The 27,520-nt window shown below is 35.0% G+C and overlaps 1 protein-coding gene across 5 annotated transcripts in view; it reads left to right on the top strand.

The window, feature by feature from the left end:
- Window positions 1–27,520, top strand: part of CNTN5 (contactin 5) — a 917,150-nt gene that overhangs the window by 476,260 nt on the left and 413,370 nt on the right. For all 5 annotated transcript variants that reach the window (XM_084894670.1, XM_084894671.1, XM_084894674.1 and 2 more), the window contains one exon: window positions 26,849–27,070. In XM_084894670.1, coding sequence (XP_084750796.1) covers window positions 26,849–27,070 — 222 coding nt within the window. The remainder of the gene's footprint in view (window positions 1–26,848; window positions 27,071–27,520) is intronic.

The following is a 27,520-nucleotide window of genomic DNA, read 5'->3' as shown; positions in this document are numbered from 1 at the left end:
ATACTTTAAGAAATTGACTTTACTGGAATGAATATCTATTTATCTCCAGAATCTGAAATACATATATTGTTCCTAGTTCAGAGATCTTAAAAATATATATTTTTGAATGAATGGATATTATTTCTATTTTTAGGTCTTTACAATAAGATTATTATAATGTCATAGCTCCCCAAAAATATACTAAATTTTATAATTTCCTAAGTAAAATAAATTCAGAGAAGAATTGTATTATATGATAACAATAATATATGGTGAGTCCAGAAAGATTATAGATAAATATTTTATGTTCCACTTTCCTTCAATGAAATAATATTATTTTTATTTTAAAAAATAACAGTCAGTTCTAAAAGACTACTCTTTTGCCAAAGAGGATGCCGTTTGAGTTACTAAACTTAAGATATTTAGACCACACTATCTGCCAGCTATTACTCCAGATCACCGTGAGTCTCTTCCTAATGTCTCCATTGCTGTTATCGAAATTCTTTATTTATTGTTCACCTGTCAGATTTATCTGTTCAGTTGGGTTTAACAAGCTTTAAATTATGCCTGTGGTAGTGTTTTTAAAACCTGCATTAATTATTATTGTTTTTTTTTTTTGTATATAAATGATGACTTCAATGTATTTAAGAGCACTTCAATGTCCTGAAAAACAAATAAAACACCAAAAAAGCAAAACCACTATGAACTTTTCAGGTCTATCTCAGATCTCATAAATTTCTGTTTTAAAAGAGAAATTGTATTTGGGCCATCATTCTTATTCTTCAGATACTTGCTTATTGTCATCTTATAGCCCTAGAATATACATTTCGATCACTTGCCATTCTCTAAATTGTTTCTCATTTTCTCCCACTATTATCAAATATAAGTGTTCTCTGGGATTTTTAAAAATATATATTTTATTGATTTTTTACAGAGAGGAAGGGAGATACATAGAGAGTTAGAAACATAGATGAGATAGAAACATCGATTAGTTCCTCTTGCACTTACTGGGGATGTGCCTGAAACCAAGGTACATGACATTGACAAGAATCAAACCTAGGACCCTTCAGTCCTTAGGCTGATGCTCTATCCACTGAACCAAACCAGTTAGGGCTCTCTGGAATTTTTCACAAGGATTTTGTCTGTCCTAGATGACAGAGTATACCTCTATCTCTGTCTATCTGCCTACCTATCTACCTAATCGCTCACTTACATCCGAATGTGTATCAATCTCTCCTTATTTTCAGGGAATATGTTCCAAGACTCCCAGTGGATGCCTGAAATCACAGAAAATACTAACTCAATGATTAACATGTTTTTTTCCTACACACACACACACACACACACACACACACACACACACACACACACATATATATATATATATATATATATATATATATATATATATGCCTATGATAAATTTTAATTTAAAAGATTAGGCTCATTAAGAGATTGACAGCAATAACTATTAAATAGAAGTTATAACAATACCTTGTAATAAAAGTTATATAAATCTGACATTATTAAGTAAAATAAAGGTTACCTAAACACAAGCACTATGATAACCTGACTGTCAATCCGATAATGGAAATGGCTACTAGGTGACTAACAGGCAGAGCGCTTTACATAGAGCAGATGCTGGACAGAGGAGTAACTCCCATCTAGGCAGGAGAGAGAGTGTGAGATTTTATCACGCTACTCAAAAAGGCATGCAATTTAAGACTTATAAATTGCTTATTTCTGGCATTTTCCATTTAATATTTTTGGGCCACAGTTGACCATGGGTAATTATCTACAGAAAGCAACACTGCAGATAAGCTGGGACTACCATAGTGATTTTTTAAGATAATTAGTTTTGAAGAACTTCAAACTGTTTTCTGGTAAAGAGCTTATATGCATATATGCATAATCCATGGCCACATACAATAGTGTGTGAAGGCCTGGGATGGGGCTAGAGCAGGTGGAGAGGGTCAATGGGGAAAAACAGGGCATGTCTGCAATACTTTCAACCATAAAAATAAAATTTAAAAAATACTAAATTTGGTTTCTCCCCCAAAGTAATTAATCTGAATGTCTCCACTTTTGCCTCTGAAGCTTCTCCTAGTTCATGAAATCTTAAGAGCTACAAAAGATTTTAGTGATTCAGGCCAAAGGCTTGGGCAAATCAATAATGAAGAATTTTGTTCTATTTTATAGAACCTTGTAGAAAACAGAACACCTTTAGTTCTTGTAGAAGAGCTGTAAAGCCTAGTAGCTTCCCTCACTGTCCCTAAAAGAGCGTGGGGTAGGCAGTCCTTGGTGATCATCTTTTCTCTCCTCATGTTTCAGCATTTGCTTCTTTGCTCCCCTCTCCCCTGTCACTTCACATGTCTTGTGATGGCTTTCCTCTCTATAAATGAGCAGGATTTCAGTTCCATCAGGAACATGAGTCTGTTCTGGCTACTTATAATAAGTCTGCTTTCCAGATATAGGCTGCTCTACTACATTAGAGCTATTATAATCAAATCTAAAACAAAGAAAATCACACTCTTTAAAAATACTAATGACCTATCTACCTGTTTCTTGGTGATTTGCTTGCTTTTAAAAATATCCTTATTTGGGGATACATTTTACAATCACTTGCAAGTATCACTTTCATGTGGATCATGACTACAGACCTGGAATAAATTGGCCATGCCGTGACCAAGCCATTAGAAGGGAATTGTGGCCAATGCCTCACCTCCCTGCAGACGCTCTGTAGCTACGTCAGTCCAAACTGATTGTTATTGTGACCACACTGAGTGCTTTTACTGTATCCCTGCGTGATGCTTGGCTCTAAAAAGACTTGCTCTTGAGTGATAACATTTCTTATTTTCTGCTAGCATAGTCTCCCATTTCCAATAACATTAGCAGGTAAAACAATTTGTTTTTTGGTATAGCCATTTTCATTTAGAATTCTATAAACTGTCCTTTAACAATGCACAATCATGCAGAATGATTAAAGAAAAAGGAAAAAAAAAACAACAAACCTCTGAAATGCAAGTTTCCTGTGTAAAAACTGGTTGGGATTATTCAATATATTTTCATCATCATAATATTCCTAATGACTCTATGTCATTTTGGAAATGAAAGTTAATATCTAATCTAGCTGAAAGAATATAAAAGAACATGGTGATTACTGCTTCATCTACACAAGAGTTTTTAATCAAACAAAAAAAAAACCCTTAAAAATGTAGATACATAATATGCGAGAAGGAAAAGAAGACATGCAAACAATTACTTTAAAAACAATTGTAGGAATTATTTTACACATGCTTATATTCTATGCATTCACAGTTTTTAAGGGCATTGTCCTTTGGGCATATGTCTAAGTATGTGATATGTAGATAGATAGAGCTAGATACATAGCTCTATATCTTTTTGCATATGTATATCATATATGTGTGTATTGTACAAGTAAAATCTGAAAAGTCCTATTGCATTATGGTAATTAATAATGCTAAATATTAATCTACTTTAAATGAAGTTTTTACTGGAGGGGTAATTTTTATTTTCTCAATTATTTTTTTGTCATTTAAATTAAAAAAAACAAAGAGGAAAGAAAAAACTTTTGAACTTATGAAATAAATAACAATATCAAAATATGTATTAATAGTGAATCCTTTACATCTTTCTATTCTTAGGGTAATTCTTTGGAAATTCAATTGTTCTCTTTGTCATGGCTCCTTAGAATTTATATTTTTTATTGCTCATTTATAATTCTAGGGAAATATTTTCTTTTGAAACAATTTCTGTTTCCATTAGTTAGCCATTTGGTCATTTGTTCAACGCATATTTATTTAACAAATCCTCTGTACCACGAATTGCAAGAATAGTGAGAAGAGAACTCTTAGCTCATAAAGGCCATCATTCAGGAGAGCCTGGAGCATGGACATACTAGTAACTGAGCTAAAGGAGCCACATGTACAGCCTCCTGGGAGCACAGAGGGGAAGAAGCCAACTCACCCATAAGGGATAGAATTGTCAGAAAAAGCTCTTCAGTAGGTGGGGACATTTAACTTGAGTTTTGAAACATTGTTTCAAAATTAATGTCCAAGTTTTGCAAGCCATTTATTTAAAAAAAAATTATCTTTAAAAACTTTTTTTTTCTATTTTTAAAATGTGATTTAATTATCATGAGCTAATTTTTTTTTTTTTTGAGTGGAAAAAAAAGCGTCTGGAATGATTTTTATACAATTCCCACTGATATTAAACTTATTTAAAAGAATAACAATTTTATCTTTATAAGTATTAATATTATAAAATATTAACATCATTAATATTTCTCCTTTTCCTCTATGTACCACTTTCTTTCTTATAATGATTCATAAAGCATTTGTCCTGTGAACTTTTATTTTCAAGTTTTACTGTTCAAGGAGGCTTGGATAAATATACAGCATCGCCCTCTACTGGACAGAAGCCCATCGATTCACATGGAAGATGCTTCTTTATAGGGTACAAGCAAGGATGTATATCTTAGTATAGGAATTTCAATGATGGATAAAAAATAATACAAAAGTGCCTGCTAAAAATAGTATCATGTTACTTTAACTTAACATATTTACAACAATACTACTTAGACCTCCCTGCAGCGACTAGAAAAGCTCTGGTCGAGCTCATTTTCATATCTCCAATGTAAAGATGAGGTGTAAACAGACTTCCCGCGTCCTCCTCCAAGAACTATATTCTTTTGAAAATGTGTTTCTTTCATTTCTAACCAAAATATTGTGGTGAGTTTTGTTTTTTTGTTTTTTGTTTTTTTGGTTTTGTTTTTTTTAACTTACTTTTAGAGTATTCTTCTTCATTGGGACAACTACTCTGTTTCCCCAAAAATAAGACAGTGTCTTATATTAATTTTTGCTCCCAAAGATGCTAGGTCTTATTTTCAGGGGATGTCTTATTTTTCCATGAAGAAGAATACGGTACACATTTATTGTTAAATGAAAATAAAGGAAATTTATTACCTGTATACGGTACGGTAGTATGGTATAATAGTTGTCAACACAAATCAGACAAACTGTGAATCCTACAGTATCAAGAATTTACTCATTTATTCAATGACAATCATGTCATCATCTTCTGGAACATCATCATAACAATCCAATTCCTGAATTTCCTGGTGAATTTCTTGTGACTCCATTTCTTTCAGAATCAGTGGGCCAAATCTCTCATGGTTAGTCTAGGGGGGCCTTATTTTCAGGGGGATGCCTTATATTTCACTCAGAAGGAAACTGATAAGTAGGTCTTATTTTCAGAGGATGTCTTATTTTCAGGGAAACACGGTACCAATCTCATTCCCAGGTTACAAGATTTTGATGATTGTTAATAAATCTTTCAAAGTGTTAAACTGAGCATAATTTTTATGACAGTGAATATTACATTTAATGAATTATTTATTCTTTGTGGCAATTTTATATTCAATTTTATATTGTAAGATTTACAATAAGGCAAGAATATATTTTTAAGTGCAACATATCATTTAGATAGCATATTCACATACTGCCCATGATTTAAATTTTTGCACATGGTTAGAAATACAAAAATCCCCGCACATGGCCCAGAAAAAGCATACCATGAAGAACTATAACTTCTCAGAGACCATGCAGCACACCACAATCCTTTATCTGCTTCATTGATAATGCAGCAGGCAGCTCAACTCTCTGTCATCTTGATATTCAGAACCTCACTACACCCTAGGAGATGTTTTCATGACACATCATTCCTTTTTCACTGCTGTGTATTATAGTGAACGTACATATTGGTTTACCTTCTCCTTCCCCATTAGTATGCTCTGGCAACCATTTTGAGTTGGAGCACTGAACAGAGCTCCTGGCACCTAGGACATCTGACTTTCATGGGTTTCAAGGAATCAATACTTTTAACATCCAACAGCATTACATATCTATACATAAGTGTTTGGAAATATTAAGCACAAATGTTGTTGTGTGTTCCTGACTCCTATTAAAACCTGGTAAAAGCTATGGGTTCTAATAATCTTGTCTCTCCTCCAATACATGTATGCATATTTTATAGATGATTTTAGGGGTTCACAGAATCTCTAAAAGTTACCAATAGATCCAGTTCAAGAATGTTCATTCAGTTTATCTCACAAGATAAACTGGAGAAATGTGGGGACAATCTTTATATTATTTTACAGACAAGTCTTTATTCAAATAACATTTCTCAAAAAACATATAGATATAAGAATATGAGATTCTTACTTTGTGGTGATTGTCAAATTTGTTCATATATATTAAATATTATGAAATGATAGTAGATTTTCATTCATTCTAACATATTAATACAGATATTGATTTTAAAAGGGTGATCATCAAAACTAGGGAAGAAAAAAAGAATATATAAGGCATAGAGTGAAGAATGTTAATAATAAGTACTCTTAAAAAAAAAAAAAAAAAGGAGAAAATGTGTTACATTGAATAGAAACCAGAACTTATTTGTTCTTTTAAAGAGACAGTAATCATGAAAGGAGGATCTGTTTAAGGTTTTATAATATTTATATTTTCCCATGTAAAAATTCATTTTATTTTACCACATAAGATTTTTCCCCCTAAAAATGTCACTTATAATGTACTAGGGGCTCGGTGTACGAATATTTGCACATGGGGGTGGGTCTCTCACCCAGTCCTGCATCCTCTTCAATTCAGGAGTTTCTGTCTATCTTTACAGTCATATGAGTGAATTGTCTGAGACCCCAACCCAGTTTGGTTTGTTGCTCACAGAAAAATAGAAGCATTTATTTTTTCTTTGCTTCATTGGTGGAGATTTCCTGGATGTTTTGGGATATCTTCCCTTTAATTTTTCCTAGACACTCTGATTTTACTTATGTCTCTCACCTTTGCTTTCCTCCATCCCCCACTGCAACAATAACCTACTCCAGGCTTACTTTGCTCTCTAGTGTCTAGGAGATCTGTCTGCCACGAGGACTACAATTCCCAGCATTCCTGGTGCTCCCTACATTCTAGCTTCCTCTTCTGGTCCTGGGGGTGCCACCAGCATTACTCTTCCCAGAATTCCTGGTACTCCCCACACTCCCTTCCTGCTCTGTCTCCATCCCATAGCCTCCTGCTCTGCCAAGTCCTCCAAGCTGGCAGATATCCCTCTCTGCTCTCCATCTGGTGGCTTGAGGAGCCAACTTACCCATCCTGCTCCACTCTCCACTGGCTCTCCTGCTCTGCTCTCCAGCCAGTGCCTATGTGTGCAAACTAACTTGCCAGCTTTGTTGGGTTAATTTGCATACTCACTCCTGATTGGCTGGTGGGCATTGTGGATGTTTGGTCAATTTACATGTTACTCTTTTATTACATAGGATGGTGGTAAACTTGCATTTTTAACAATGAGCTTATATTTGAGGTTGTGACTTTATCCTATAGTTGGAAACAAATATTAATTTTTACCAAGGAGAAAATGACCAAGGAATGGTTCAACATGACATTGTGCCATACAGATGAAACTCTAATTAAGGAATTGTGAGGCTGGAAGAGAAAACAGACTTGTTTCACAATTTGAAGTTCTATTTTCTTTTAGGGAAGAAAAATGTATTTACTAAGGATAAGAATCATGACTCTCTCTCTCTCTCTCTCTCTCTCTCTCTCTATATATATATATATATATATATATATATATGAAAAACAATTTTTCTCCACTGACTTTGTCCAGAACCAGATGAAAAACAAATCATAGAGGAATCAAATCTATAATTAAGCTATTGTAAATTGTGCTGCTCTGAACATAGGGGTGCATATATCCTTTATGATTGGTGTTTCTGATTTCTTGGGATATATTCCTAGAAGTGGGATTACTGGGTCAAATTGGAGTTCCATTTTTAACTTTTTGAGGAAACTCCATACTGTCTTCCAAGGTGGCTGCCCCAGTCTGCATTCCCACCAGCAATGCAAGAGGGTTCCTTTTTCTCTGCATCCTCTCCAGCACTTGTCTTTTGTTGAGTTGCTGATAATAGGGAAATGAAAAATAAGGAGAAAATAAACAAATGGGACTACATAAAAATAAAAAACTCTGCACAGCAAAAGAAACCATCAACAAAACAACAAGAAAGCCCACTGCATGGGAGAATATATTTGCCACTATTATCTCTGATAAATGTTTACTAGTAATCTCCAAAATGTATAAGGAACTCGTACAACTTAACAAAAGGAAGACAATCCAATACATAAAAATGGGCAAAGGATCTAAATAGACACTTTCTGAAAGAGGACATACAGAAGACCAGGAGACATATGAAAACATTCTCAAAGTCACTAATCATCTGAGAGATACAAATCAAAATACCAATGAAGTACCACCTCATATCTGTCAGAATGTCTATTTACTTCATTTTAATATGGCTTATTGTATTATAATGCCATTCTAATGTGGGGCAATTAAGAATGGTGTCTAAATAATACAGCCTTTACTTAAATCTTAACTTAGTTTAACTATCTCTCTATGCTCTTGGCTCATCTCACTTCCATTGTCAAAAGAATACAAAACCTTCCATAAGTAGTCCTTCCTTTATCTCCAGGTCTTACAGTTTGTCTTTATATATCTGTCTGATGTGGATAGTTTACACAGTTTCCTCTTCTATAACTTGTTTTCATCCTTCTTCCCTTGATATGTTTCTTTATGATTTTTTTCTTTAGTGCATAATGTCCACTCATCAAGTTTTACTGTTTTATATTATCATAAATAGAACTGCTTTTCAATAATAGATAGCCATAAACTCATAATACCATAGAAGTCATTTCAAAATAGATGTTAAAAACCTTTTTTGATTAGTAAAAGCTAGTAGCACTAATAGAAGTGAAAAATTTAAAAGACAGAAATTTTTCAATATATAAAATCTGGTACAGACATAACACTATCTTTTTTATTCACTGTATAGCTCATGAACAAATTAACATTTTGATATTAACCATTTTGTAGTGAGAAATATTGAAAAGCAATTACTTTTTTAGCTTTGAGGTCTCTCTTCTATTCAACAATACTTATTCAGTACTGACCACATACAAGGCACAGTGGTAGGCCCTGTGGGGGGTTAATTCAACTTTTTACATTATTGCAGCAGATGAGAACTCTATCCTTTATGCAGATTTTGCTAACAACTCCTGTGAGAAAATGCATATGATAACTATCACTAGGAAATATAGTCATTAAAATTTTTTATTCAACCACCTCTTGGCCAGATTAAAATTTCCCCTCAAAAGAGAAAGAAAATTATTCAATTTTGTCACAATTGATTTTTTTTAAAAATCTTTTAGTGCTAAAACACACACACACACACACACACACACACACACACACACACACATATTCTTTTAGCCGCAGGGAACAGTTTTATTAAAATAGCTCAATTTCAGATTTCATCAACAGAAATATTTGAATAGTGTATATTAGGTCACTTTCTGACCCAAAGTTTCAAATAGAAAATTAGAAGCCCCCAAATCTAGTAGTTTATTTTTCTTCTTAACTTCTTTTTTAACAGCATGACACAAAATCTAACACCTTTCTTAAATAGAACAAATTGACCTGAAAACCAGCAAAAATAATAAGAAATAATTCCATATTGCTTTAAAGAATTAGTAGATGAATATCACATTGATTTCTTCTTTCAAGTTGTTGTAGTACTATTAGGTTTAATAAAAATAACAAAAATAATAATAATAATGATATAACTTGCAGACGTCTTATTTTGTACCAATGTGTTTGACACTTCACACATATTACCTGAATCTTTAGAATGGCCATTATGAATAAGTTAATGTTATCCCCAATTGAATCTATTGTCTGCCACCTGGTAGGCCCCATCGAGACAGTTCCACAATGAATAAGCTATGTTTCCATGCTTAAGAATAGAAACTGAATAAACTCTTAGCTAGAGTTTTAAATTTTCCCAACATCAATGAAAAATTCATAGCAGCAAACACTAGAAAACTTTGAGTAAGATATGCCCCCAGACTTCTACTGTTATAGTATCACCAAAAGGCTGGCAGTTTCTATATAGTTATGCTTCATTGAATCTAAAAATAATTAGCAAAACTAATCATGGCTAAGATTTTTTATATATATTTTATTGATTTTTTTATAGAGAGGAAGAGAAAGGGATAGAGAGTCAGAAACACCGATGAGAGAGAATCATAGATCAGCTGCCTCGTGCACACCCCCCACAGGGGATGTGCCTGCAACCAAGGTACATGCCCTTGACCAGAATTGAACCTGGGACCCTTCAGTCCGCAGGCCGATGCTCTATCCACTGTATGGCTGAGATTTTAATTTTGTTTATTATATGTAGAAACATTTATTTAGGAAAATATATTTAATAAACTGACCAAAGGAAAATTAATTGACAAAACACATATCCATATTTACAAAATATTAAAATTTTAATATAAAAATATTTCAAGTGAAAATCTTAAACATAGATCAGCTAATTTACTAGCAATAATGTGATATTTGAGAATAGCACAACTTATCTAAAAATGTTAAGATGGCTATTTTACTATTCTTCAAAACATATATTCAAACTCTAAAATTATGTGGTAGGTCAATTCTCCCAATTCTAAAGATTAACATTAGATTAAGACACTTATTTTCCCCGGTTTTATTGATATTTACTCATGCACTAGTGGCCTGGTGCATGAATTTATGCATATTGAAAGGAAATTAATTAGAATAAATATTTTAATATTGCTAATTGCCTTTTTTCTATAATACAATAGAAGTGTCAACCAAATTCATGTTTGACAATGACAGATTTAAACACACACATGAGATTAGCACCAGAGCTTTACATGCATCACACATGCAAGAGTCAACATTTATTTATTATTTTTAAAAAATATATTTTATTGATTTTTTACAGAGAAGAAGGGAGAGGGATAGAGAGCTAGAAACATCAATGAGAGAGAAAAACATCGATCAGCTGCCTCTTGAACACCCCCTACTGGGGATGTGCCCACAACTAAGGTACATGCTCTTGACTGGAATCGAACCTGGGACCCTTCAGTCCGCAGGCCAATGCTCTATCCACTGAGCCAAACCGGTCAGGGCTCAACGTTTATTTTTAAATTGCCAGAGCATATCATATGTACTGGCTGGCCAGCTAGCCAATTGGACGGTCTGACGGACACTCACTTAGCGTTATATAGATAGATAGATAGATAGATAGATAGATAGATAGATAGATAGATAATGGACATGCATCACTGTATAAGTTTAAAGAATACAGCATGATGATTTACATTTATTATTGTGAAATTATTACTACAATAGGTTCACTTAATGTCCATCTTCTCAAATAAATAAAATGAAAAGAAGAGAAAGAAAAGAAAAGAAAAAATTATCCTTGTGATGAGAACGCTTAAGATTTAATCCCTCATATATTATACAGCAGTGTTAGCTGAATCATAAATTGTACTTTATATCTCTGAAAGATGCTTTATAAGGTATCAAAAGTACCTTCCTAGAGTATACACTTTGGTATTATGATAGATTTAATTTTATGCTTATCATCTCAAAACTGTACAAAGATTTTTTTCAAGAGAATAAATTTCTTTTACATCATCCCCATGTGTTTATTTAATATAAATAAATTTCTTAATATGGGAAAGACTAAAATACTTTTAAAACTATAATAAAAAGTTACTTTATGTAATAAATGTTTGATTTTATCTTTAAACTCAGTTGCTTGAGAACCACTCCTATAGAGCCTAAGATCATTGGAAAATATAGATATTTACATTATGATTCATTAACAGTAGCAAAATTACAGTTATGAAGTAGCAATGAAAATAATTTTATGGTTGGGGGTCACCACAACATGAGGAACTGTATTAAAGGGTCACAGCATTAGGAAGGTTGAGAACCACTGGTTTAAAGGAAGGATTGCAGTATTTGGGGCAGGCAAGGTCAGTTATATCACGTTCATGAAGTTGTGGAGCATGGCCTGGAAGGATGTGGGGAGAACTTAGAAGACAAAGTTAACTAGAGCAGTGCTTCTGGGTATGAAGATGGTAGCATTTTGAATGTATATGGGTTGGGTTAATGCTTCAAATATCTGTAGAGCACCCGGGAGGACATTTCTCCCAGGCAATCTATAATAATAAAATCGTAATATGCTAATTAGACCAGACATCCTCCCAGATGACCTTCCAGACGAAACCAGGGCTGCTAAGGAAGCCTGGGTCCCTGGTGCCAGAGGGAAGTGGTGCTGGCAGCCGGGGAAAGGAAGGCATGCTCTTGCAGGAATTTTGTGCATCGGGCCTCTAGTTAGACATAAGATGGCAAAGTGACAGGAGAGATCTGGGCAATTTTTAAAGAAAGCCAAACCAATCAAGCCCGTGTCAAATTCCTTATTTGTGTCAGAGGAAAACAAATTAGAGCTATTGTTTGGCATCCTAAAGTCAGACCAACTTGTTAATGGGATGAGTTTTGACTTTTCATCTAGTTGTCTTGGCAGCTGATAGACACAGCCTAGCAATCACTGCTCATTAGGGCACTGGACCCACAGCTCCCCACGCTCCAGGGGGAAAGTGGGATTTCACGAACCATCATAACTGAAGAGTGAACATTTTTCCACATGATATAATTAAACATTATGGGAAAGAATGGATTAGGGTCCTCTGTGACATTTGGCTAAACATGCTAGCTAGCAAAAATACACAAATGAAGGTCACATTTGCAATTATTATAAAAGTGTCTACATTTTAATTAGGTAGCTGATAAATGTCATTGAGCCTTAGCCACTGACCAACTGTCATTAAAAAAAAAAAAAAAGAAGAAGGAAAATGTCACCTAAAAAGTCAAAATTTTTTGCATTATCATGAAATTAAAACTTGTAGCCACACACACACACAAAAAAGTGTTCAACATCAAGGTATTAGGTAGGCTTCCTGACAATCTCAAATAAAATTTTAAAAAGGGATATTTTGACAGCATGTAAAATGCGGTGATAACACAGATTTTAATGCTGTTCTGTGAAGCAGGTTCACCACTGTAGAACCATGTGAGCCTCCCTAGTTTTGAAAAGCTCTTCTTATCTTAGAGGGTGCAGTTTATTTATTTATTTTTTTTAATTTTGTTATTGATTAAGGTATCCCATATTTGTCCTAAACCCTCCATTCCAATCCCCCACCCCTCCCCACTCATACCCCCACCCCCCTATTGTCCTTGACCACTGGTTAGGCTCATATGTGTTCACGTAAGTCCTTTGGTTGATCTCTCCCTTTTATCCCCACCCACTCTTTGAGGTCCAACAGTCTGACCCATGGCTCCTTATCTCTGGGTCTGTTCTTGTTCATCAGTCTATGTTGTCCACCATAGAGGGTGCAGTTTAAACAGCATTGTTTGGCCTGTGATTTTGGCTTAAATTTACTCTTTATTCATTTGAATTAAATAATCACTGACTTTCTCCCTTGCATGGCAAATCAATCCTCAACCTCAGGCAATTTTGTGCCTAAGAATTTTAAAACATTGACACTACTTCTTAGAAATCCTAAAAATATTTTGAACTTTATAATACTATTCAAAAATCATTTTCCCCTTACCTGAAAAAAAAAAAAGGAAAACTTGAATCACTTTATATGAATTTCCTTTTAAATTAGCATTTGAAAATGAGACAGAGAAAAGTAAATATGTGTAGAACTTTTATGGAAAATTTGACTAATATTTCTACATATGGATTTTTAAAGCAATCATAAATAATTTTTAAATTAAATGGCAAATATATACATTAAATAATAAATAATGTGGTCAATAAATTTTCCTACAAAAATATAAATCTTATTATATAGTACAATATCAGCAAATAAAAATTTACACCAAGGTAAATGTAATTGTTGATGGTCATAGTGTGTACAAATGCTCTTAAGAACCAAAAAATGAAATCAAATCAATAAGAAAAAAAGGGAAATTATTTAATATAAAATTCAAGGAAAAAATATGAACATGTGAGAAAATGAAGAATATAATAACCAAAATGCAAACACAAACAATAATGAAATAGAATTTTCACTAGCATATTTTAAAAGATAATTGACATTAGCAATCATCTAATAAAAGGTATATAAAATGTGATAATACATTATTAATACTATTGCTGTCTCATGATACTAGCAGGAATATAATTAAGGCAAAATTTCTAGAAGAAAATTGTAACAAGAGCTATTTCAGATTAAAAAATACTATTTATATAATGCTCTACTAAGGGAATTATTAGTAATACAAAGATTCATGTACAAAGATATTCCTAAAGCATTATATATGACAGAAATAATCTGATCATTAAATAATAATGGTTAAATAAATGATGCCAACGCACATCACTGGAATGTTATGTAATCAATAAAATGTTTTTGTAGAACATTTGTAAAAGGATTTACTATTTACAGTGTAATATTCAATAAAAATTAGAAGTTTAACTAATGCCAGTTTCCTTCAAACAAAACAAAATATGCTGTATATATGTCTATAAATCAAAGGAGAAATAACTGAGTTTGATTTTACAAAAGGAACTACTTCTGGATACCAAGATTAGAGATGATGTTGATTCCACAGTGAGCATATTTTTTAAATTAGGTTTAACATTAGAATTCATGGAAACTTAATTTACTGCTATTCCTTTTGATGCTGAACCCCATAATTTATCACATAATAGAACACATTAAGATAATGACCACTCTGAACCCAAAATTAAATGACAGCTGAGCTAAATACTCCCAGATTGAGAAAATACCCTATGCCTATTCTTCTGAAATTAAATTTATATGTAAGTAAGTTGTTTTTTTTATTTTTTTATTTGGAAAGTAGTGGAGTTGTGATCTGTAAGGGCCAAGAAATAACAGTTCCACAGTTGGGAGTTGCTTTCTGGAAATAGAATTTATTAGATATTGAGTAACTGCCACAGAGGAAGCAGACGTGGAGGCAATGACAGAGAGAGTGACATTATGAATCAGGCTGTAACATTTTAGCCTGCTCCATGTCTTCATCATTATTTCACTAAATAGCTGGGCCAAACCCGCTGTCAGTTAAGGCTGGAATATCACCACCACAGCAGATGAGTGAATTTAAATGAGTTGCAGGTATTTTTTCTGTTAACTGAGAATTCACCTAACTTTGCTAAAATCATTGAGAAATTGTCTTTTGATGTCTCCTTTGAAGAAACTGCAGTGAGTTGCATCGTTTCCAGTTTATTTCAGTATCTGCCTCACCAGCATATACTAGTAGTTACGCCGGTCAAAACTGTGGGACTGTCTTTGAAGAAAAATCACCTTACTGTACTGAGGTCATTTGGGGACTTCAATAAGTAAGGGCCCTTGCAGGGATTTCTAAGCAATTTTTCATGTGCTAAGTAGCAAAAGGAAAGTCAAATACATATTTCATTTTTTTAATGACTATTTTTAATGTTGAGATATGAGCAAAGCTCAGCTCAAATTTCATCTCGGGATCCAAGGCCCTTTTTCTTGGTATCAATTGCCTCTTCCTAGATGTTCCCACACAATTACTGGATTGAACCATAATCCATTTATGCATCTATTTCACTCTCCCTTTTAATATTGTGGTTTGTGGCTAGGCCATCACAATGAGACTGTTCTTATTGGACAGAGTAACAAACAGCTGAGGGAAATGAACATGGGGGTTTCCTTCATGGTTAAATATATAAGGAATCAGAGCAGCTGCACCAAGCAGGAGCTAAGGCACCAGCCCAAGTGGGAAGTGCAGATTCCTGAGATCCTACCAGTTTCCCTGTGGAGACACACATCTGAACACGCCAGTGCCCACGTGGAGGGAGGATCCCAGGGGCCTGGAAGAAACCTTGATTCTCCTAATTGGGGAGTGTGGCATTTTACCCTCTTACTGCTATATGGCTTCAGTCTATGCAAATATAAAAATCACTTCTCACACGTCCCATGTTTGCAAAGAATGTAAACCTTATGATAAACCTTTTCTCTTAAACTGTAAGTATATATATATATATATATATATATATATATATATATATATATATATATTTAAATGGCTATCAGTATCAGACAAAGTTTTGTTCAGATTCTATAGTTATAAAGCAGTGTCCCTGAAGTTTATACACTATTCTATACTTAGTTGATAAGAACTCTGTGAAGACAAAGATTTTACATTTTATGGCTTTTTGTATTCCATGGTTAATTTTCAATTTGGCATATACAATAGTTGATAATTTTGTGTATATTGAATAAATGCTAAATCTCATATCGCATTATGTGTTTCTATGGCATTTCAAGATTATCCTTAGCTATCTAAAGTTCCACGAATACAACAGTCATCTTTAATTTCTCTCTCAAATCCTCAATGACTTAGTAATGAAATGCATTAACATTTTATAGATCCTAGGGACAAATCTGTAATAGCATCAAAAACATGGGACATAATGAAACATACATGATTATTTTTTTTACATCACTACATATAAAGAAGGCATAACTTTCCCGTAAAATCTTCTCAAAAATTGGGAGGAAGACATTTTGTTTAATTTTTTTTTTCCACAACAGCATTTATTGCTAAATAATATCAGCTTTGTTTGATTTATTATCAAATACTATCTGAACTATCCTAAATGCACAGGGACTAGGAAGGTAAAAGCTAATGTAATCATTGCAACGTTAAAACTTCACTGAAACCTTTAATTATCCAAAACAAAAGGGAATTCTTTAATCACTAAATTAATTTGGTTGTATTTCACAACTAGTTCCTTTCCTAACTAATTTCCTCAGTGATTAGAAAACAATACTCATAATGTAAAGTAAAAAAAAAATGTAATGCAATCACACTTCATACTTTTAGTAATTTAAAGAACTATCATCTAAATACTGTAGATTATTTTAGCAATAGTGAAAAATATGAAAAACAGAAGAACTTCAAGAAACTCTCTAAATATTTTTGCAATAAAGGCACATATAATACCCCTATTAGGATGCAATAAGTTTTATGCTATGTCTATTCATACAACTAAGCAGTCACTACTTAGAAAAGAATATAAAGTTTTCCAAATCTTAAATCATTTTGACTTTAACTGTTCTCAGTGTATCTGAGGAGTTGTAGACAAATTTAGAGCTATGTTGTTGCTGTTTTTTACCCTGTAAGTATATCTATTTTTCAACCTTATGCAAAGAACACTGTAAGTGTGGTGCTATTAAATATGTTCCCTTATATTCTAGAAGTACCACAGTTTACATGTCTGACTTTGGTGCTTTAAAAAGTGGCATTTCATCCTCTGCACAGCCCGTCTTGCTCCTGCAGCTAAAAGACTATAAAGTTTACACGTAAGACATTTCTGGAAGAAAGTGCTGAGTTGAGGCATAGACTTGGGCTATTTCAAACTCTCCTCTGCCACAGATGCCTGCCGACAACCAAATTGAAATGATGCACATTATTTATCAATTATTTACCATTTCTAAATATGCTTCACACGACTGGCTTTGCTGAAGTGCTACATCCATCCATGCAAGCTTCATAAAGCAGTCTCAGGCTCAAGTTGCACCGTTGACATTAATTCTCATCAAAGCGAGGACAGCCTTAGCAATTACCCTGAAAAAGGTCAGATACCAAATTTCTTTATGCTGACTTTGATGCCAAATTAGGTCACCCTGCGCGCTTGGCTACCACATGACTTCTGCTCTTTTTGCACCCTGAATCATCAATATACTGTGGCACGTTTGCTCCCCCGACTTGTGAGCCAGTGATTAAACACGAATACTCTTCAGAGCATCGCGTAGTATTAGGTTGATATAGTTTATTTGTACTTATTTTTACATAAGAGCTTAAATAAATATTTAAAATCAATCTAGAATATGGGGAATAAATGGATTTATGCAAAGACTGGTCATTTCATGAATGTTTGTGTTGTTTATCTTTCTTTGGCTGTAAAAAAAAAAATCCGGACAGCTTTGCATGCAGAAGTGAAAGAAACAATTTAAATCAAGGATCCAGTAGTGATGCTCTAGTTTTATCATCCATATTATAAGAATTTTAAAGTTCCTTGTAAACATGTTTTTCACACTTAGGGACAAAGATAAGAATCTGAAGGGTGTTTTTTTTTGTTGTTGTTGTTGTTGTCAGAAAATTCAGAACATGTTAAACATAGTAAGGGATGTATTCTTAAAGATTGACAGAAGAAATCATAGTTCTGCTAATTCTAATTCATTATTTCATGAATATTATTTTCATTGAATAGCAGTGCTATATAAAAGGGCCTTTTAAGTAATGAAAAAGCAATGCTATTAGTTCCCAAACTGCAATGGTGGCAATGTCATTTGGACTTAATAGACTACAATTTTATTAAATAATATAAGTCTAGCGGTCCCAGGGTCATTTGATTAGAAAATATTTAATGAAGGCATTAATATTTACTGTGACCCAACCTCCAGCTGGAATCTCATGGTGTGAGAGCACCAGGTTAATTGAGTTCTATCACAAAATCTCTAGACCACTTCAGAAGTAGTTGTAATTCATGTTCCCTAAGGTCTGATCTATGAAAAGTGAGAAAATAGAAGAGAAAAATGATTAAGATATAGCTAGATTCTGCTGACATCATTAGCATAGATAGTCATTAAAAGTTGGAGCAACTAATGATGATTTCTCTGAACAGGGATTATGTCTCACTTTTCTTTCCAACCCTGAACAGAAATATGGAGGAAAAATGGGGTGATCTTGCTTTTTTTAGCCAATAGAAACACCAAGAACATATAAGCATTGAGTTGTCTATAACCCAATGATTTCCATCAGTAGCCATGATTTCCTAATTCATTTATAAGAATACCCTTGTCAGAAAAAATAAAAAATGTAATTATTCCCCTTCCATTTTCCAATCTTTTAATTCCTCAGAGTAAAATGATTATTAAAATTTGGTGTTTATATGTTTGTATTTTGTAATCTAATCAGATGTAGAAGGCATAGCCCAGTATCCAATTATGTCTGCTGTAAAATAATAGTACAGGTAATAACTAAAGTGCAGATAATAATAAAAGGTACCTAAAAATAGTTATCAGTCATTGCATTTTACAATGAACCTAAGTTTTAAGTGCTTTGTGTATGTTGTTTTTTGTTAATCTCTATGACAGCCTAAGAGAGAAATACTGTTGTTATCCCCATTCTAAAGGCAAAGACACTGAGACACTGAGCTCTGCATGTATTGCTCAAAACCATATAGCTGCTGTGAGGTAGGGTCCAGATTTACATCCGGGCATCTAACTTTGGAGTGGATATTACTGAGGATTACTGACAGAGCTGCTTTCATCCAAAAGTTTAAGCCAGTAAAATGAGTGGCCAGGGTTTAGGAGGATGTACACACCAGAGCCACGGGTTATATTCTCAGGAACTGAGTCACGATGATAGCCAAGTAAGAAAAGAAAAAAAAAAAATGATATTGGCAAGTTTCCTCTCTCGGTACTCTGCTTTTACTTGATTTATGTATCATAGTTCTTTTATATATTTTAGAATAATTTAGCTTGTTTTTTTAATGTTCCACTACTAATACTTTACCCATTTGTAATCCTTTACCAGTATTTCCAGATTGTAAATTTCATGAAGGCAGGAACCATTTGTGATTTACTCACAACTAACTGTATTCAAAGTTTCTAATATATAGTAGAAAGTCCATAAAGAGTTGTTGGAGATCATGTGATACAAGAAATACACTTATCACATGATCTCATGCATCTATGGGAAATAATGGACAACATAAACTGATGAACAAAAACAGACCCGGAGACAGAGAAGCATCAATCTGACTGTCAAACCTCAGAGGGAAGGTAGAGGAGGGTGGAGGAGAGGGGGAGAGATTAACTAAAGGACTTGTATGCATGCATATAAATTTAACCAGTGGTCATGGACAACAGAGGGGTGGAGCCATATGTGGGGAGGGGTTTGGAATGGGAATGGGGGGATGAGGACAATTATGTGATACCATAATCAATAAAGAAATGTAAAAAAAGAAGAGTTGTTGGGGGGAAAAACATGCATGCTGAATAAGATGGGATGGATTAGGGAGGAAATGTTTGTGTTTGCTAAAAGAAAACAAGGAGTTATCTGAGAGAAATCCAGCACAGAGTTCATTGATGCCACTTAGCATTTGTATTTGACTCATCCTCTTTGAAATTCTGGGTGCAGAATTTAGACCCAACCTGTCCTCCTTTTCTTAAATGACAGCCCTTGAAGTGTGACTAAAAACAGATTCTTAGTCCTGCATAAGATTTACTCAGTGGTCTATCTCAAAAGGTACTTTTCAGTGGCAGAGATCAGGAATATTTTAAGAGCTGAGGCAGAACCACAAAAGGAGAGTTAAGTAAAGGGTTGTTAAGTAGATGTAGGCGTTAGAATGAGCACAGGGAAATATTGGAATGGCAAAGTCTTAGAACTGAGTGCAAGATACTGAGATTGGAGTAAAGCTAGAAATCATCTGTGAGGGAGGTGATGTTCATGAGTAAAATCATTTAATGGATAGTTTAAATGGAAAATATTTTTTTCTAAACTATACAACATTTAGAAGTTGAGGAGACAAAGAAAAACTATCAAAGGAGATAAAGAATAGCTTATGAAATAGAAATAAAAGCATAAATTGTAGGAGCCTATAATCACAGGAAGCTAATGTTTAAAGTAAAAAGAAATAGTTAACCCTATTCTATACTACTGTCAGGTCTAATACAGTAAAAAAATGATCCTTGGATTTAGCAACGACCAAATTACTGTTAACCTTGAAAAGATTCCTTATTGTGGAATCATATAAACAAGACTGTTTGGAGAGACTCAAGGGAGAATGGGAGAAGAACCATCAGTGCTTTTCAAGAAGTGATGCTGCAAAGGAAATAGAGAGAAGGAATGATAAGATGAAGACAGCCTTTGTTAAAGGTTAGAGGAATTTTTGTATAGTTATAGGAATGATCTCACAGGGGGACAAAAATTAGGATGTTGAAGATGAGATGCAGGGGTAGACAAAAGTAGGTTTATAGTTGTGAGTACACAAAACACTTGTAATATTCACTCTTGTAATATTATTGTAATTCTTGTATTATTTGTTTTTACTCTTTCCATAAGAACAACTGTGAACCTACTTCTGTATATGGGATTTTCTAGAAAGATATCCTTGGGCAGCCAAGATGGGATGGAATGGGATTCAATGCACTCAAGTGGGGGAGGTGACCTTTTTCAGATGCACAGTGATTCACAGCAGATCAGTGAAAGCAAGGCAGAATATATGGGTGTGTATACAAGTGGTGGGAGCAAGTGAGGCACCCTCTCTTCATATTGCTTCTGTTTTCTCAATGAAATAGGAAACCCAAGTCCTTGTGGTGCTTGAGGACAGAAGATAAGATGTATCTAGTAGGGAGGGATAGTAAAGAAACTAGGGAAATGTGACAGCATTACCAGGAAGCTTAGAAATCTCACTAGTGGTGAATATCATGGACTGAGACCTTTAACCATGACTTCGTGTTCTTCTCCAGGAACGATGTGCCAATAGTTGGATTTAACCTAGACAGGAGAGTTAGCCTGAGGGGAAGAAAAATAAAGGCAAGGACAGGGTGGCTGAAGGTACATTGAAGGGAGTAAGGATAGGCAGGGGATTGAGGAAAGATGAGGGTGCAGGACAGTGAATGGGTTCTTGAAGGGGTTGAGACCCTGGAGAGGAGAAGATGAAATAAAATAAGGACAAAAATGCAAATGCTGGCATTTAAACTTGGGAAGAGGATGCTGTATTTTTCACCCTCAGCAGAGCCTGTATGTGTTACATCAATTCAGTCTCTCAAAGTTGAGGTTAAAACAAAGTCCTATGATTGAAACACCATTTTCCCATTCATTTATGCTAATATATCTATTCTGCAGAGCTGGGGATCCCCAGAACTGGGATTCAGGAGTAGGAAATTAAAGATGTCAGAAAAGGGGGCTGGCAGCTAGGAGGAATCAGCCCTGGTCCATTGGCTTAGTTGGTTGGAACTTTGTCCCACACACCAGAAGGTTGTGGGTTCAATTCCAGGTCAGGGCACATACCTAGGTTTCAGGTTTGATCCCAATTGAGGTGGGAATGGGTGGCAGCTGATAAATTTTTCTCTCTCAAATTGATGTTTCTCTCTCTTCCTTCAACCCTCTCTAAAAATCAATAAAAAATAAAATGAAATAGCTTAAAAAAATAATTGTGAGAGGGAGACCTCCCTGAGATGATAGTCACTGTACTCAGGCCAGGAGACTGAGGGAGGCAGTAGACTAAGGCCGGGTCTGTATGTCTAATGTTCTGAAGTTGGCAGTTTAGGGTTCCAGACTGTCTTCCCGGCTTGGAAAATCCTTTTTCCCTACCTTGTTTGCTCAGTGGATAGAGCATTAGCCTGTGGACTGAAGGGTCCCAGGTTCGATTCTGGTCAAGGGCACATACCTAGGTTGCGGGCTTGATCCCTAGACATGCAGGAGGCAGCTAATCAATGATTCTCTCTCATCATTGATGTTTCTATTTTTCTTTCCCTCTCCCTTCCTCTCTGAAATCAATAAAGACATATTTAAAAAAAAAAAAAAAAAGAAAAAGAAAAAGAAAAAAGAAAATCCTTTTCACCTCCTGGGTCTGACTCATGTTCCCATGTGCACACATTGTGTGTAGAGCAAGCTCTCAGACAGTTTGACACTGCAGGGCACCTCAGTCTGCAGGCAAGTCTCTGCACTGATCCTCCACACTGTCCCCTGCTCTCTCCTCTACGTGGACTCTCTCTCCTCCCCTTCAGAGATATTCCACTTTCCAGCTTTCCCTCTTTCTTTCCCAGGTTCTACTACCTCTCCCTCTGCTTTCCTCTTAAAAGCCGGTGCTCCTCAGAGTTCCATTTTCAACACTCTATTTCTCAACTTACACATTTCCTTGGCAAGCTCATCAGCTCTAAGAGTTTTAATAACCACCTAATTGATTATCATTTAATAATCTCAGGAGCCTGCATTTCCCTTATGTTTACAGAATCTTATAATTAACATAACTGCCTTAGAAGCACCTCCAACTTTCCACCTGCCCAAAACTGAATTAATGAGTTTTCACCTCAAGCCAGTGCCTTCTCCTACATTCTTATTCATCTTGCCAAAGCACACATCATCCTCAGTTATTTACTTGCCTGTCCTTACCTGCAATCTAATCAATGAGTAATCTTATTAATTTTATTCCCATATAGATTATCAACTCCTCATTCCTGGCTAATCATTGCCTCTATTACAGCTTTAGGCTCTTGAGCAATCATTTTTCTTTTTGTTTTATTCCAAAGGGCACTGCAGCCAGAGTGATCTTTCTAAAACCTATTGCTATCTTTTCAAAGTCATACCATTGTAGCAGATGTATTAGGCATTTCATCATGGCCCCCTTGCTTACCTATCCAACCTTCCCTCTCCTCTCTCTCCTCTCCCTCAGGCTCCGAACTTCTGACTACTTAACCTTCCAAGCATGTCATCTGCCTTTCCTGTACAAGTCTTCATGTCTTTTTTTTTTTCCTTTATCTAGAATATTTTTCGCCCCTCAGAGCTTTGCTGAACTAATCATGAACATGCTTTCAGGACTGAATTTAGACAGATTTTCATTTAGGAAGTATTTTCTTTCTTTTTTTTCTTTTTTAAAAAAAAATATATTTTATTGATTTTTTACAGAGAGAAAGGGAGGGAGATAGAGAGTTAGAAACATCGATGAGAGAGAGACATCAATCAGCTGCCTCCTGCACACCCCCTGTTGGGAATGTGCCCGCAACCAAGGTGCATGCCCTTGATCGGAATCGAACCTGGGACCTTTCAGGCCAATGCTCTATCCACTGAGCCAAACCGGTTTCAGCAGGAAGTATTTTCTGTTAGTCATTGGCTGGATAAGAAGATGCCTCACCCTGGGGAGGGAGCCCATAGGTCCCTGAATTTGCTTCTATATCACCTTGGATTAAAGTTGCAAGCATAGCTGAAACCGGTTTGGCTCAGTGGTAGAGCGTGGGTCTGCGGACTGAAACGTCCCGGGTTCAATTCCTGTCAAGGGCATGTACATTGGTTGTGGGCACATCCCCAGTCGGGGGTGTGCAAGAGGCAGCTGGTTGATGTTTCTCTCTCATCGACGTTTCTAGCTCTCGATCTCTCTCCCTTCCTCTCTGTAAAAAATCAATAAAATATATTTTAAAAAATAAAAATAAAATAAAGTTGCAAGCATAGTTGCCTTTCTTCTCTGCGAGGCCATGAGTTCCTTGAGGATTGATGCAATATCTTCTCTTATCCCTAGAATGTAGCCCAGACTGAGTTCTCATTGCAAGTTTGTGGAGTACATAAATGGATGCATAAATTGTCTATTCCTAGTAACAGCTTTAGAGTTCACTTTAATTGATGAAAGAGGAGTATCCACTGCAACAGGTGCAACTGATTACACAACAAATGAAGTCCTGGTGTGGAGCACACAGGCACCCTCTGAATAGATAGATAGATAGACCAGTGTTTCCCAACCTTTTCTCATGATGAGAATCACCTGGTGGAGTTGTTAAAACACAGATTCCTGAATCCCAACTAAGAAGTGCTAAACTAGAATTTTTGAGAACATATAGGTAAAATTGCATACCTAACTTAGTGCTCTGTATATAAAATCTGTCTTAGAGCAACTGGTGGAGTTGTTAAAACACAGATTCCTGAATCCCAACTAAGAAGTGCTAAACTAGAATTTTTGAGAACATATAGGTAAAATTGCATACCTAACTTAGTGCTCTGTATATAAAATCTGTCTTAGAGCACTAGTTAAGTATACAATTTTACCTATATGTTCCCAAAAATTCTAGTTTAGCACTTCTTAGTTGGGATTCAGGAATCTGTGTTTTAACAACTCCACCAGGTGATTCTCATCATGAGAGAAGGTTGGGAAACACTGAGATAGACAGACAGACAGACAGACAGACAGATATGATGTGTCACTAAATTCTGATCCTGGCTTATTTGAACCTCATTATGGCCCTTCTAGCTTTCCACTGATTTATCTTATCTACCTTTAAGAACTATAAATCACATTCTCACACTCCATTCCAATTGTTAATACTAGCATGGTATAATTCTCTTTTAACTTTTTTATTTTTATTTTCGTGTATGGGCAGGGTAGGCAGTTAAAACACAAGGCAACAGAGTGCACTGAGAAATGAATAGGTTCTGAGACTAAAACTACAAACTGCATTTAAAGGAAAACTCATTCTCTTTTCATTACCTTATACCTCCAGGTGCCAAAACTTGCATTTAATTCCAGCTTTTAAAGAAGACTTTATGTCTACCCATAATCTGTACTCATAGACTTTGCCCAGGAGAGGTTAGCTATTTTCAGTTAAAAATTGATCCACCTTCACCAGACTTATGGTTGGGCATAAATACTAAAGGATATGATTCTCGTTACAGCTCCTGAGGGGCATGGGCTGCACATAGTACGTTAAATGTGGAGAACATCTGAAAATATACTTTTTCAACTTTCAGAGAAATCATGTTGACAATTTCACAGAGCAGAAAATGTTAAACTTAATTTGATGCTTAACACCTAAAGTGTTATTTTCAAATCACAGAAATGGTTCTTGCATTCCAAAATATCTCTGAGGCAGTATAATGACTCAAAATTATTTTAATTATGAGAAAGCCTACTAACAAGGTAAATTATTTTTATCTAAAATTAAGTCCAAATGTCATACCTTGAACAAAAATGACTGATTCTAAAAAAGTATTTTCAAGATCAATAAATTATAAAATTCAATTGTTATTAGACTTAGGAAAAAATTCTAATTTTAAATTGTTTTTAAGAAGTCATCAATTGCTGAAACCTGTTTGGTTCAGTGGATAGAGCGTCGGCTTGTGGACTGAAGGGTCCCGGGTTCGATTCTGGTCAAGGGCACATACCTTGGTTGCGGACATATCCCCAGTAGGGGGTGTGCAAGAGGCAGCTGATTGATGATTCTCTCTCATTGATGTTTCTAACTCTCTATCCCTCTCTCTTCCTCTCTGTGAAAAATCAATAAAATATATATTTTTAAAAGAAGTCATCAATTAGTTTGTATTTGTAAATATTTGATCTATACACTGAACTGACTCTCCCTTGTAGATATAAAGAAGTGTTAGTAACACCCACTTTGCACAACTTTTATAATGAAAAGCTTGGGGAACTAAAATAAAACACAAGCATGACATTTATCAGTAACCAATAAAAGCAGAAATTTCCTGATAGTATTCCCACTTGATAATATTAAATTACATAGATTATGCAACAAAATCTACAAAGCAAATTCATCCAAAATTTTTGTATTGCATAGTAAATTCAGCTGCTTTTTAAGAATATGAGCATAACTTATAGCCTACTCAAAATATATATGATATATTAGATGCATTTTCTACTTTATGATAAATTTTAGATGATGATCATATATGTATATTGTTTTTATTTTCTAGTAAGTATTTATAGAATATAATCCACAATGATATTTTTTTTTCTTTTCCCAATTTTTAATAATAAAAAAGGTATCGATCTGCTGTATTTAAACGGACATTTTAATATTTAGGCAAACAAAAAGTTAATTCCAAAATTGTCCTGACAAAGAAAGTAAAGACAAATTTTGGATATCTTCTCTTTTTCTTCCCTTCCTTCCTCCCCTTTTTCTTCCTTCCTTCCTTCCTTCCTAACCACAAATTTAGCACAGGTAGAATATTCAGAAAATATTTTAAAATACAAAAGTAACATTTATTTTCCCCCACTCTCACTGTAATTTGCATTTAGTTGCAGCTGCAAGGGAGGTTTTCAACAATGTCTTCAGAATAAATAATTTTCACAAGAATTCATTTTTTATTATTGTTTTTTCTTCTACAGAATATTCTGGAGCTCTTCCTGGTCTTCCTACTCCACATGCTGCTTTGCTAAGAATTAAGAGGAGTTCATCTTCATCAGCGTTTGGTTCAAAGACTAGACCGCGATACAGCAGTCCTTCATTAGGAGCACTGAGTGTTTCCTCACCAAGCTGGCGAGGGGCAGCTCAGCATTATTATTCCCCCAACAACCTTTATCATTCATCAGATGCTTTCAAACAAGATGGTAAGTATCAGAGGAAAACTATACTGTTTCAAGTTAAATAGGCCAAAAGACTTTATTTCAAGACAATTGCAATAGGGATAAAGGCTATTGCAATAGTGGAGAGAGGTTGAATTCAACTCCCCTAAAGCAGAAAATGGGGTTGTCAAAATATTTTAATGCAAAATTTACTATAATTAATCCAGGTCCCTGATCAGGTCAAATTGAGGTCCTGTCATTTTCCTCTGAGCTTATGCCTAGAACCAGCTGGTTCTGAACCTGCCTGCTGGCTGCTGGCTGTCCATAGAGGTGGTCTGAAGGCAATGTTGGTCTCACCTCTGTCAGGACCCCAGGACAGGCTCCGCCTCAGCCACTCATGTCTAACTTCCTACCTGACAGGTTCTTTCTCAGCAGTTAGGGGCATTGCCCAGTGGTGCACCAGCACTCTAGGCATGCATAGACCCAAGGAGAAAG

This window comes from Pipistrellus hanaki (assembly GCF_964339955.1).
Source record: "Pipistrellus hanaki genome assembly, chromosome: 9".
NCBI lineage: Eukaryota > Metazoa > Chordata > Mammalia > Chiroptera > Vespertilionidae > Pipistrellus > Pipistrellus hanaki.
Note: the sequence above shows the minus strand (reverse complement) of the source record. Positions and strands in the feature narration are given on the sequence as shown.